Source organism: Dendrobium catenatum, unplaced genomic scaffold (assembly GCF_001605985.2).
Source record: "Dendrobium catenatum unplaced genomic scaffold, ASM160598v2 fragScaff_scaffold_853, whole genome shotgun sequence".
Taxonomy (NCBI): Eukaryota; Viridiplantae; Streptophyta; class Magnoliopsida; order Asparagales; family Orchidaceae; genus Dendrobium; species Dendrobium catenatum.
Window position 1 is genome coordinate 4,945,195 of NW_021319315.1, and position 13,436 is coordinate 4,958,630.

At 37.8% G+C, this 13,436-nt stretch overlaps 1 protein-coding gene across 2 annotated transcripts in view; it reads right to left on the reverse strand.

Annotated features, from left to right (window-relative positions):
• Positions 1-13,436, reverse strand: part of LOC110101406 (splicing factor YJU2) — a 76,076-nt gene that overhangs the window by 29,341 nt on the left and 33,299 nt on the right. For both annotated transcript variants that reach the window (XM_020829288.2, XM_020829287.2), the window contains exons 3-5: positions 9,757-9,906; positions 9,528-9,662; positions 9,268-9,333 (exon numbers count right to left, since the gene is read on the reverse strand). In XM_020829288.2, the coding sequence (XP_020684947.1) occupies positions 9,268-9,333; positions 9,528-9,662; positions 9,757-9,906 (351 nt within the window). The remainder of the gene's footprint in view (positions 1-9,267; positions 9,334-9,527; positions 9,663-9,756; positions 9,907-13,436) is intronic.

Sequence of the window (13,436 nt, forward strand, 5' to 3'; positions counted from 1 at the left end):
ATGAGACTTTCAATGTTTAATGATTTCTCCCACTTGAAAATGCTAGCTGTTGCTGAAACTCGTTTTGCCTCTGTAATAATCATGTTGAGAAGATTCAAACAAATTAAAAATGCTCTTCAATCTATGGTGATTAGTTAGAAGTGGTCTTGCTATCGAGAAGATGATGTTGGGAAGGCAAGGTATGTTAAAGAAAAGGTCTTAGATGATTTGTGGTGGGATAATGTAGACTACATTTTGGCTTTCACTGATCCAATTTATGATATGTTGAGAGAGGCTGACACAGATAAATCATGTCTACATTTGATTTATGAGATGTGGGACTCTATGTTAGCAAAAGTGAAAGAAATTATATACAGACATGAAAGAAAGTCACATGATGAAGACTCAAGTTTCTGGAGCATTGTCTATACTATTCTTGAAGATAGGTGGAGCAAAAGCAACACACCGTTGCATTGTTTAGCTCATTCATTAAATCCAGGGTATATTTATATTTATCTTTTAATTTAATTTAAATTTGTTGGTAAATGAATATATAATTTTATATGCTTTGTATTATTTGAAGGTATTCAAGTAAAGAATGACTTCAAAAAGACCCTCAACGTGTCTCACCACAAAAAAATTTAGAAGTTTCAAATATGAGAAAGATATGTCTAAGAAGATATTTTCCAAATGAGGAGAGAAGAAAAATTAATATAGAACTTGCAAAGTTTTTTGGATATTTAGAGCATTTTGGTGATCAAGAATCTTTGATTGATAGATGGAGGATGGATCCAAAAATGTGGTGATTGATTCATGGAGCTTCAGCACCTCTTCTTCAAACAATAGCAATAAAACTTCTTGGTCAAGTATCATCATCTTCCTGTAGTGAGAGAAATTGGAGCACATACTCATTTATTCAATCAATGAAGAGGAATAAAATAACTCCACAACGTGCTCAAGATTTAGTTTATGTGCATACAAATCTTCGTCTTTTATCAAGAAAAACCCCACTTTATATGACAGGTGATAACAAGATGTGGGATGTTGCTGGAGATGGGTTCGAGTGCCTTGATGATATGGGATTATTGGAGGTTCCAAATCTTTCTCTAGATAAACCAGAGTTGGAATCAATGATATTCAATGATGATGATATTGAAGGCCAAAGACCAACATCTAAATCTAATTTTATCATTCCCTCTATTGAGTAGTTAGACCTTCATGTTGTATTAAATAATTTTTTTCTTATATTTTTGTGTTTGTACTAGACATTTTGTACTAAACATCTTTGAGGTTCATGAAAGTGATTTATTATTGCTTGACATTTTTACTATAATGTCATCTTAATTTTTATATATTATATTAAAAAATTATTATGCCGTGTCCACGCCGCACCCGTGTCCTATATTTTTAAAAATTGTCGTGTCCCGTGTCTGTGTCGCCGTGTCCGTGTCGGTGCATCATAGATCAAATCTAACCTATATTAAGAAAGATAGAGGTAGAACTAAAAAGATTTGGTTAGAATGTTTTAAAAAAGACATTTTTTATTTAATTTAAATTAAAATTTGACTCTTAATTGGACAAGATGGAGAAAAAGAATTCATGCAACCAACTCCATGTAGTGGAATAAAGGCTTGATGTTGTTGTTGTTGTTGGCTCTAAATAGGAACTAAACACATTCGAATTCATGTTCTACCTCTCGAGAGTTGTAGACATTTTTGCGAAGTCCTCCATATGTTCATTGGCAACTTTTACCTCCATTTCATCAACACAGACTTTGATGTTCTTCCCTCTTTATTGCTAAAAGATGTTGTCCATTAGGCTTTAGAAAGTGGCATCGACATTCTTCAACCCAAATAGCAATACTATATAACAAAATGTCTCCTGCTAAAAATAAAATTGATCTTCTCTTCATCATCCGAATGAATCTTAATCTATTTGTTGCAAAAAGCATCCAAAAAGCTAAGAAAGGTGTGGCCAACCTTAGAGTCATGGAGGTGAATATTTTAAGCAGATTTCATTGTCTCTCATAAAATATACACACTTGAACATATTGCTTTATTGCAATTAACAATCAGGAGTTACAAACCAACTCAAAACAAACAAAGAACACCGGTCAAACCGACCCATTACAAGAAAAAAAAAACCCCAAAAAATAGTCTTCCTCAAGAATATTAAGAAATTCTTGAGGTATGTACAAAGAATCCCCTTCCACAAGAAAGGCTCTCCAATGGTATACTGAGGGCAAAAATGAGCTGCTTTATTACAACCTCTCTTCCTATGCACAAACACCACTGAGTTAAACAGTTTCAGCCAATTGAAATGGACACTATCCAGCACACCATTTTTCCAAACCGCAGATTTACAAAGCTTTTGCATATGCAAAATAATACTTGAGCTATGCTCCTCAATTACAATCCCTTGCATCCCAACCATCCATCCGTCAATCACCTTAGCAATGTATTCCATAGCAAGCAATTCCACCTGTGAACTATCCTAATGAAATACACTCCAACCAGCCGCCAAAATGAAATTCCCAAAACTGTTACGAACCACCACACCAATACCACTAAAGAGCTCCATCAACATTAATTTTCAGCAAATTTTTTGTGTTGGGGGGGGGGGGGGGGGGGGGGGGGGGGGGGGGGGGCACCATGAATTAGAGACAAACAACCCATCAGGTTGAATGGAACCCAGTGCTCCAAAAAACTGAAACAGTTAAGGTTAAGCATTTCCACAGCACTAGCAGCAGTGACAAGAGGCGAACAATACTTATTCCCATGCTTCTTGTCATTCATATTTTTCATGCAAAGGAAGAAAATGTTGCAATACATTAAAGCCCAAGAGATATTCCCATCTCTACACTTTGCAATCTCCATTTGCAATTCCTCCAAACTCCTAAACATAGGAAGAAGAAAGCCCCATCTTTCCACAGCTTTGATAACAAGCTTAATCTGTTTACACCCAACTGAAATATGATTCAAATCTTCAATTCCTTGACATCCGAACAGACATCCTAATTCTCCTTGCAACCCATGATCATCCGGCCTTTGTTCAGTAGGTATGTTCCCCTTATACATCCTCCACCAAAAAATCCTTACCCTTGGGTTTAATTTGAGTTTGTAAATGTGATTAACCGAGTCATCTACATCTTCAAATTAGTTATTAAAAGCCATTGAAGTAATTGATCTCCCAATAGGACTTTTAATAAGCTCACAACACTTTTCAGTATCTTCAGGTAGAATAGAAATTTCACAGATTATCCTTCCCAAATCTTCTCCAAAAACTTCCCTGATCAGCAGAAAGTCCCAATTACCACAAGAAGTAATCAGCTGGGAAACTCTCAACCCTTCTAATTTCTCCACATCACAAAAAGTAGGCCATCCTTTAAAGCTCTATCCCATATCCAAATATGTTCTAACACATTGACAAAAGATCCAATCTTTATTTCCATCAAATACAATCCTTTAAGCTTTCAGCTCCACCACATATAATTTTCCAAGATGCATAATCAGTTCTTTTAGTTTCCTTTTCCCATTGAAGTCTTCCATATCTATTTCTTAAGCATTTTTGTAACATTCCTTCAGGTTTTGACAAATACTCCCAAGCCATTCTGGCTCTAAGAGGACCAGTCCACAACGAGGAAGCATGAATACCCAACCCACCCATTTTAAGTGGTTTACAAACCAGTTCCCAAGCAGCATAGTGTAAGCCTCGCTTATCCATTCCTTTATCCCATAAAAAAATTCTTATAATTTTCTCTACCTCCAAAAGAATGGCCTTCGGGATAGGAGAATGACTCATAACATACATCAAGGAGGGGATCAAAGAAGCATTAATCAAAGTAACCCTACCAGCCAGTGACAATTGCTTATTTCCCCACCCATGACAGCAGATTTCACTTTCTGAATAACAGGGTTGTAATCTGGTTTGTGCAATCTCTTCAATGGCATCTTAACTCCAAGATGCTCATCTCAACCTGCATGAACCCAATTAGTTTAGCAAACCTCTTCTTCTTCCAGTTAGGACTACCCTTGCTAAAAATCACCACAATTTTTTCCAGATTAATGGCCTGCCCCGACCATTAACAATAGTCTTCCACAATGTTTAAAATTGTGTATTCGGGGATTGAGGCGTTTTTCATTCGTGAGGCGAGGCGTAAGCCTCAAGGCGTTTTGAGGCTTAAGCCTCAAAATCAAAAGATTGCGTAAACATAAAATGATAAATTTTTTATATACTATTGAGTGAATAATATAAAACATAAAAAAGCATAAGATATGAAGTGAAATCAAAATATCCCAATAATAAGACAACATGAAATATAATTCAACTCAAAATTCTATCTTTACCAAATCCCATTATTCTTTTCATTAACATATAATTCAAATTTCTAAAAATAAATAGCAATGACATATCACATAAGAACTCATAAGTCATAAGCACTGTCATCACTAAGGGGTTCTTCATTTGAATCATTATTATGATGAACTGCTCTCTCCCCTTCCTCCTCTCCTATAGAGTCCAATGTTGGGCATTTACTTCAAGATTTATGTAAGTTTTAATATATATAGTGTGAGGCGTAAGCCTCATGCCAGTAAGGCGAGCCTCAACCAAGTTGAGGCGCAAGCCTCATAAAAAAAACTCGAGGCGTAAGCATCGAGGCATTTTTTACTGGAATTGCGCAAAGGCGGGCCTCAAGGCGAGCCTCGTATTGTGCAATTTTAAACCATGGTCTTCCAAAGTATGAACCAAAAGCTTAATCTCAGTTTTAGAAACCCCTACAAAAATAATAATGCCGTCAACATAAAAAGATGGGAGACCCTAGGCCCCCCAATAGAGATTGGAACACCCTTGATATGATCTCTTTGCTTCAAAGCCGAGGACTCATAAAATATACACACATCATCACTTTCTGCGATCCCTTTTGGCCATCCCAACATTAGACACAACCAAAAATTTTGACCTCTTCAAGTCAACAACCAAGAGTTTTTCTATTTCCTCTTGAATAGTTGCCTAGATCTCTAACAAGTGATTTTTCTTTTTTGATGAACCAATACCACTAATTGGATGCATACTTGATGACAAACGACATCAAGATCAACATCCGACATCACAAAGAGCTCCACACAAAAACATTGAGGTTAACTATATGCAGATTTATTAAATTGATTCTAAAGGTGCACCCAAAGATGCTATCCAGGTGGCAGGTGCTTCAACACTTACGGACTGCCCGATCAACAATATTTGTTTGTTACCCCTAGGAAGGTGCCCAAGGTTCAAGCATTGGTGGATGTTGTTTACATAACACTTCCAATAGACCATCAAGTCTTCCAATATAAAAGCCAACTATCAAGCTTAGGGAATTTAAGATAGAGGTGGTAGATCGACACATCGCCTAGAAATTATTCAAGATGGATCATTGAATATGGCATTGTGGAGGATGCCATCCTTAAGAGTACCATGTAGTCTTCCTTTAGGTGTTAAGTAAAAGTCATCTCCCATGATAACCTCAAGAGTGATCACCACCTCAAGGATTTGCCTCCCCCTAATGAATACAATAAAATCATCATAAGCCATACAGTAGTTCCAAGATTCCAATCATGTCATCTCAGTTAGGTATTGGAAGACAACATTCAGCATGCGACCTACCTTAAAGTTATTTAAAACCACCTAGATTATACTATCGTTGTTGCAAATGTTCCAAGCGGAAGAAAGATCTATATCAAAAAAGTAATAATAATAATAATAATAATAATAATAATAATAATAACATTATAAGAATTTATCTTTTGGGAATTGAGATATCTTAGAATTCGACTATGCATGGCTCCGACGTCGGGGAATATCTTGTGAGAATTGAATATGCATGGCTCCGACGTCGGGGAATTCTATGATGGCATCAAGGCACTTGATTATGCGTAATCCACCCAGCCTCCTCCACTCTATCATTTGGGATTGACCCAAGTCTTAGGTCTATTGCCCGATCAATGCTTCCACCAAAAAAGACTTTAGCTACTCTTCTTAGAGGAGGACTCTAACAACACCTTAAGGCACAAGTAGTCTATAGTCATATATAGCAATGTTTAAAATTGTGTATTCGGGTATTGAGGCGTTTTTCATTCGTGAGGCGAGGTGTAAGCCTTAAGGCATTTTGAGGTGTAAGCCTCAAAATCAAAAGATTGCGTAAACATAAAATGATAAATTTTTGAAGTGAATAATATAAAACATAAAAAAACATAAGATATAAAGTGAAATCAAAATATCTCAATAATAAGACAACATTAAATATAGTTCAACTCAAAATTTTATCTTTCCCAAATTCTAGTATTCTTTTCATTAACATATAGTTCCAATTTCCAAAAATAAATAGCAATGACATATCACATAAGAACACATAAGTCATCAGCACTGTCATCACTAAGGGGTTCTTCATTTGAATCATCATTATGGTGAACTGCTCTCTTCCCTTCCTCCTCTCCTATTGATGTAGACAAGGGGGGGTCAAATCAAACCAAAAAAATTTGATTTTTGACTTCTCCAGCTCATTAATGTCAAGTGGAAGGTTAGTTCATTATGAGCTAGTTTTTAGTTCATTTATGGAGCTAAAAATTAGCTCATTATTTCTTTGATCTTGACTATTCTCCTTCCCCCCCCCCCTCTGTCTATTCGTTTCCCATGGATGGCTCTTGGTTTTCCGTGCTTGGGCTCCTTGGTTTCCCCGGTTGGCTGCTGGTTTTCCGTGTTGGGTGGCCTTTCCCGTGCCTTGGTGCTTCGGTTCCGTGCGGGCATCCTGGGTTCTTGCGGCTGCCTCTTCAGGTTCCGCCTGGGCTGTTTTCCCGTGGCTGATTGGGGGGGCTTTCCCGTGGCTTGTGGTGCTTTGTTTCCTGTGCAGTTTTGGGAAATGTTGAAGTGGTTGTTGGCTTTTCATTTCCCTAAATCTATTTAGCTTTTTAACTAATGTTTTATGGTTGTTTGTATTCCCCTCATGCCTATATATAGAGTTGTTTTGGGATGTTAAGAGAATGTTATATGAATGATTTTGGAAATGGGTTTTGTTGGAAAAGCTTGCGAGCTTGTTCCATTCTCCTTCTCATCTCCTCTAGGAAAGACTTGCGAGTTCTTTTCACCCCTCGTCTTGGCTTCTAACCTCTTTCGTCTCTCCGCAAGTACCACCTCACCTGTATCCTTCTTCTAATGGATGAAAGCTTCTTTAGGTGTTTGTTTTGAAGTCATAAATTTGTCAAACGTTTGTAACCGTCAAAGTTTGTAAGAGTCCTTGTTTGTAAGTCCTTTTATAATATTAAAGTTGTGTTTTGTTTTGTTATTTATATTTTGTCAAGTTTTTGAGTATTTTATGTCTTTATATCATCCTAGAAAGAGTTTTTGTTTTTGTGATCAAAAATTTGGGGAGGGCCCAAATTTTTGATTGCATTAATAGAAAGAGTTTTTGTTTTTGTGATCAAAAATTTGGGCCCCTCCCCAAATTTTTAATTGCATTAATTTGGTATCAGAGCAAGTTAGGAAGTTCTAGGTTTTTAAGTTGGTTTGTCAAGTCAAGTCTTATTGTGTAAGTTTTGTCATGTTGTCATTTGAGTCTTGGTGTCAAGTGAGCAAAATATCAAGCCATGATGTCTCTTGATGCAACGCCTTCAGAACAAAGCTAACTCATCGGGAGATGAGTTCCAAAGAAGGGAATTCTGATGTAGATAAGGGGGGTCAAATCAAACCAAAAAAAAAATTATTTTTGACTTCTCCAGCTCATTAATGTCAAGTGGAATGTTAGCTCATTATGAGCTGGTTTTTAGTTCATTTATGGAGCTAAAAATTAGCTCATTATTTCTTTGATCTTGTCTATTCTCCTCCCCCCCCCCTTTGTCTATTCGTTTCCCGTGGATGGCTCTTGGTTTTTCGTGCTTGGGCTTCTTGGTTTCCCCGGTTGGCTGCTGGTTTTTCGTGCTGGGTGGCCTTTCCCGTGCCTTGATGCTTCGGTTCCATGCGGGCCTCCTGGGTTCTTGCGGATGCCTCTTCAGGTTCCGCCTGGGCTATTTTCCCGTAGCTGATGGGGGGGCTTTTCCGTGGTTTGTGGTGCTTTGTTTCCTGTGCAGTTTTGGGAAATGTTGAAGTGGCTATTGGCTTTTCATTTCCCTAAATCTATTTAGCTTTTTAATTAATGTTTTATGGCTGTTTGTATTCCCCTCTCATGCCTATATATAGAGTTGTTTTGGGATGTTAAGAGAATGTTATATGAATGATTTTTGGAAATGTAAACCTACGGGTTTTGTTGGAAAAGCTTGCGAGCTTGTTCCATTCTCCTTCTCATCTCCTCTAGGAAAGACTTGCGAGTTCTTTCCACCCCTCGTCTTGGCTTCTAATCTCTTTCGTCTCTCCGCAAGTACCACCTCACCAGTATCCTTCTTCATATATATATAGCATGAGGCATAAGCCTCATGCCAGTGAGGCAAGGCGGGCCTCAACCAAGTTGAGGCGCAAGCCTCATAAAAAAAACTCGAGGCGTAAGCATCGAGGAGCTTTTTACTAGAATTGCGCAAAGGCGAGCCTCATATTGCGCAATTTTAAACCATGATCTATAGTATCATGCCAATACTTATTGTGGTACAATGGCATCATTGACCTATTGTGATCCTTTACTGGGAAGTGATGAGCTAGCTAGCAAGCAGGTACTTCTTACCTTGGATGGCTATGAAGATCTCACAAAATTTATGATTGAATTGTGGTAATAGTCATCAGTTGCTTTAGCATCAAACAAGTGTTGACTCCTCTTGCAACAAAAAGCATGATGACTATCAAGATGGCCATGTTGATCATCGCAGCTAACATTGTAACCTGCTAGCCTAGGGGTATAAACTGTCCAATCATTTCTTGGCCAACTCTCATTATAAGGGGCTAGGGTTTAGTGAAGAAATTTTGCATTTTTGTTATTTCTCCAATGAATTGAGTTTGTAACCCAACTTTTACATATCCAAAAATTTGAAGTGATTTTGTACCCTCGTGCAATTGAATTTCATTTTGCTTCACAATGAAAATAAAATTTATTTTATGTGTATACAAAAAAAAAACTCCTAATTTTAGCAACGTGTGCAAAAAGGTATAAGCAAGACGATATTTTTTTGTGGCCTGCATAAAATAAATATCAAATAAAAAAATATATTATTAATATATAATTCACAACTTTCACTGTGAAACTTGCATTTTTACTGCCAAAACCAAATGCTACATGCAGATAAAAGAACGAGAAAAAAAAAATAAAGAGTTAAAAAAAAAAATTAATACCTTCTCATATGCTGATCGCTTCAAGGTCTCTAGCATCACATCATAGCTTACTGTTGCATGCCTTGACTGAAAAGAAAAAGTTTTATGTTACTGCACGAACAAGGGAACAAACCAATCGTCTTTTTCATATTATTTCCAGGTCGTACCATAAATTGAAGTATATAGAAATTATCTCAGCCTAATACTCTCTTCAAATAGGAGAAAAGACATCAAAGAAAAGCTGCACTATGTGGTGCATGTTGATTATTGAAGATGTTTACCTTCATTGATCTCATTTCTTCTAGTGCAGAAAGTATGTCCATGTCTTGCTTTGAATCTAATGCTCTATTCTCCAAAGACTTCATGGCATCCCCTAACTCCTCTGTCTCTCTTTTCTGTTTCTCTTTTTCTGCAGCCTAAAAAACAAAGATGCAAACTTGAATAAATATGGTGCAAACAACAAAACAAACGAAGGCAGCAAAGAAATTATAAAAATGCAACAATTCTCACCTCCTCCTCTCCACGCCAAGGTTCAAAATTCCGCGAAGCTCCAGATTCAACAACATAATCTGAATTTTGAGGATCCGTCTTTATAGTGACCTCAGCTGAACATTTTGTGCATTTAAAATAGAAGCGGAATATTTGAATACCCAAGTATGTCTACAGGTGGAAAAAAGAGGAAAAAGTACATCAATGACTATCTCAAATGTTACATAAATCAAAGACAACAGTGAAATCCTTTAAAATGTTGTAAGAATACAAGTCTGAGCTAAACAAGTTGAAATACACAGCAAAAAATCTCAAGAATATCGACAGTAAAGAGAAAATAATGGAAAATTGAACCACCCAAGAACCAAATCTTAGGTTAGTTTTGACACTGACTTCAACAGAATCCATCTTCAAACTCAAATATCATAGAGATCAAATTTGTAAAGGCTTGATCTAATCTGAAGAAGGGTCTGATCTAGAGAGAGAAGTTCCAGGATTCTAGAGAGAGAAGTCATCTTTTTCAAAAAAAAAAAATTTCCCGGGTTCTTCTTCCGTTCTTTGCGGAATTGGATTCTCAGGAGTTGATGGATGGCTGCCGGCCTTCCCCGCCGACGGTAGGTAGTGGAATTTTTAAAGGAAGAGGATCTGTCTTGTCGATGGCGGTGGATGGTCACCGGTCTTCTTCGGCTTTGACGGATGGCAAGATTGTTAATGTGGATTCTATTTATCAAGATTTGGGTGGGATTATTCGTAAGAAGTCTAGAGATGTTGTTGTTAATCGTCTGAATGGGCCTTTGTTGATTAAGGAGAATGTTATGGATTCGTCCAAGAAAGTTGTGTACGTCGAAGGTAAGGGAAAGGCGGTTGTCGAAAGTGTTGAAGTTGGTTCCCCTGTTGTAGCAAGGAAGGTTTCTGATCAAATTTCTTTTGATCCGGCGGAGACCTCTTCTGAAATGAACATTTTTGTTAAAAGGTTCGGCAATTCAAATGCAATCTCTGGTTTAGGCCACGGGATAAATGCGAATACTTGTAATTCTGTTAACAAAGGTGTTCAATTCTTATCAAGGCCTAATTCTGTTGGTACAAATTTGGTGGATAAGGTTGATGATGGAATGCCAGTTAAGAAAACGGATGGAGTGGTTGAAAATCCGTGGAAGAGGAAGCCTTACATCATGTTGGATTTCGAGGATGATATGGTCTTCTCGGAAGACGGTAAGTCTGTGAAATTGGTAGAAGAAATGGAGGTTTCAAATTCTCATAAGCTCAGGAATTCTTTGGTGATTAAAGTTTTTGGCAAGGAGGTTCCCCCTCATGTTGTTGCTTGGGAAATAAGGAGACAGTGGAAACTCTTCGGGAATTTCCATTTTACAACTTTGGGGAAGGGATGGTTTTTGTGTTCTTTTGAGTCATCTGAGATGATGGAAGGAGTTTTATCGGGAGGGCCTTGGTTTGTCAACGGCTACATTGTGGGGATGGAGAAGTGGTCGTTAGAATTTTCCACTCTTTCTTTGAAAGGTTTAACCTCACCAATTTGGATCAGAATGCTTCACTTACCCTTGCAATGTTGGGATGAAGTGAATGTGGCTCATATTGCTTCAGCTATCGGGAAACCTTTGATGATGGACGGTAATATATTTCAGTGGGGGAAAAGAGAATTCGCTAGAGTATGCATGAGAGTTAAGCTGGATCAGTGTCTTCCTTTAGGAGTTTGGGTTGATAGCATCTCTGGGAAATTCTTTCAAATTTTTTAGTACGAGAAAGTTTCGTCTCTTTGTTATAGATGTGGAATGGTGGGGCATCTTAAAGCTGAATGCAAATTAAAGGTTACTGGAAATTCTGGCAGGGAGATGAATGAAGGTGAGTCAAGGGAAGCTAAGGAGATGGAAAATATTCAAGAGGAGGGTTCTGATCTCTCTTATGGTCCTTGGATTATGGTGAAAAAGAAATTTAATAGAAGACCTGTTGTTCAGAAGGTGAAACCGAAAGTTGTTCAAAAACAGTGGATGAAATCGAATGGAATTCATGTTGATATGGCTGGGAAAGTAACTCAAAGTGTTGATGCTTCTGATAAGGTGGAAACTATTGCTGAGGTTAATCTCCTGGAGGAAGGGGAGATTCCTGGAGAAGAGGAGGCGGCTGTTCCTGGAAGGGATTCTGCTTGTACGCATTTTCCTGATGTGGGAATTATTGATTCTGATTCTGTTGAAGCTCCTCCAAAGTTTGTTGGTAAGTTTTCTAGTGATAATACCCCTTGTATTCCAGCCAATGTGAATAAATTTGATGTGTTGGAAGGGGTGGAAGATGAGGGAATTGGGGATGTTTGCATTAAATCCAATACTGGAGGTTGTGGGAATTTAATCAGTGAAGGGGTTCCTCCTATTGCTGGGAATCCTGATGGTGATGGATGTATCAAGGGCTGTGAGGGAAGTAAGGGTGTTGTGAGAATTGAGAAGGAGATTGTTTCTAGTGGAGAACTGGTGAAGAGTAAGCTTGCAAAGGAGCTTAGAGCTTTGGGCCCTATTAAAAACAATTCTAGAGGTAGAGTTGTGGATGGAGGCATGAAGAAGAGAGTTGGGGGCTCTTCCCCTAAACTTTTTTAATGGAATCTATTGTTTTTTGGAACTATAGGGGGGCCAAAAAGAGGGAGGCCTCTCTTTATTTAAAGGAAATTGTTAAAGACTACAAAGTATTCTTTGTAGGGTTGATTCAAACTAAAATCTCTTCTATGGATAAAGATTTGTTTGTAAGGATGATGGGGCTTGGTTGGGATTATTTCCTTCTTCCCTCGGAAGGGCTTTCTGGTGGAATTATAGTTCTTTGGAGATCGGATTTGGCAGCATTTTCAGTTTTAAAAACTTCAGATCAATGTGTTATTGGTGATCTCAATGTCTTCAATAGAGGAGTTTGGATGATTTCAACAGTTTATGCTAGTAAAGAGACTATTAAGAGAAGGTATCTTTGGGAGTTTGTTCAGGAGGTTTCCCATAGAGATATTCCTTCTATTGTTGGAGGGGACTTTAATTGCATTTTGGCTCAAGAAGATAAGAAGGGTGGTAGAAGGTTTAGATTCTCTCAAGGCCCTTTGGATATGGTAAAGTTTATGAATGAGAATGACTATCATGAAGTTGGATTTGTTGGTCCTAGATTCACTTGGTGCAACAACAAGAGTGGAGGAGGACGGATTCTGGAAAGACTTGATAGGTGTATTCTTAATACCTTGGCCATCAACAAAATCCAAATTACTGTGGTTAGACACCTTGCCAGAGTTGCTTCGGACCATTGTCTGATTGTTTTGAAGATATTTGATTCGGTTTGTAAAGGAAGAAGTGGTATTAAGTTTGAAGACACTTGGTTATCATTTAAGACTGCTGAGCATATTGTCACTGGTAGGTGGAGGAGACCCTTCTTGGGGGATGACATGGAAGTGCTTAATAAAAAATGTAAAAGGACCTTGAAAGATTTATTCTATTGGATCAAGGCTAGATTGAAGAATTTCTCTTTGGAGAAAGACAGGTTGAAAGCTGAAATTCTGGATTTGCAAGAAGAAGAAGCGAGGAATGGTTGGCTGACTGAGGAGAAGCTTTGGGCACTTAAAGCTAAAGTCAAAGAACTTAATGCTGTTCTTCATAATCTGAACACCTGGTGGAAGCAAAGGGCAAAGGCTAAGTGGATTAAGGACGGTGATGCAAATACCAAATTCT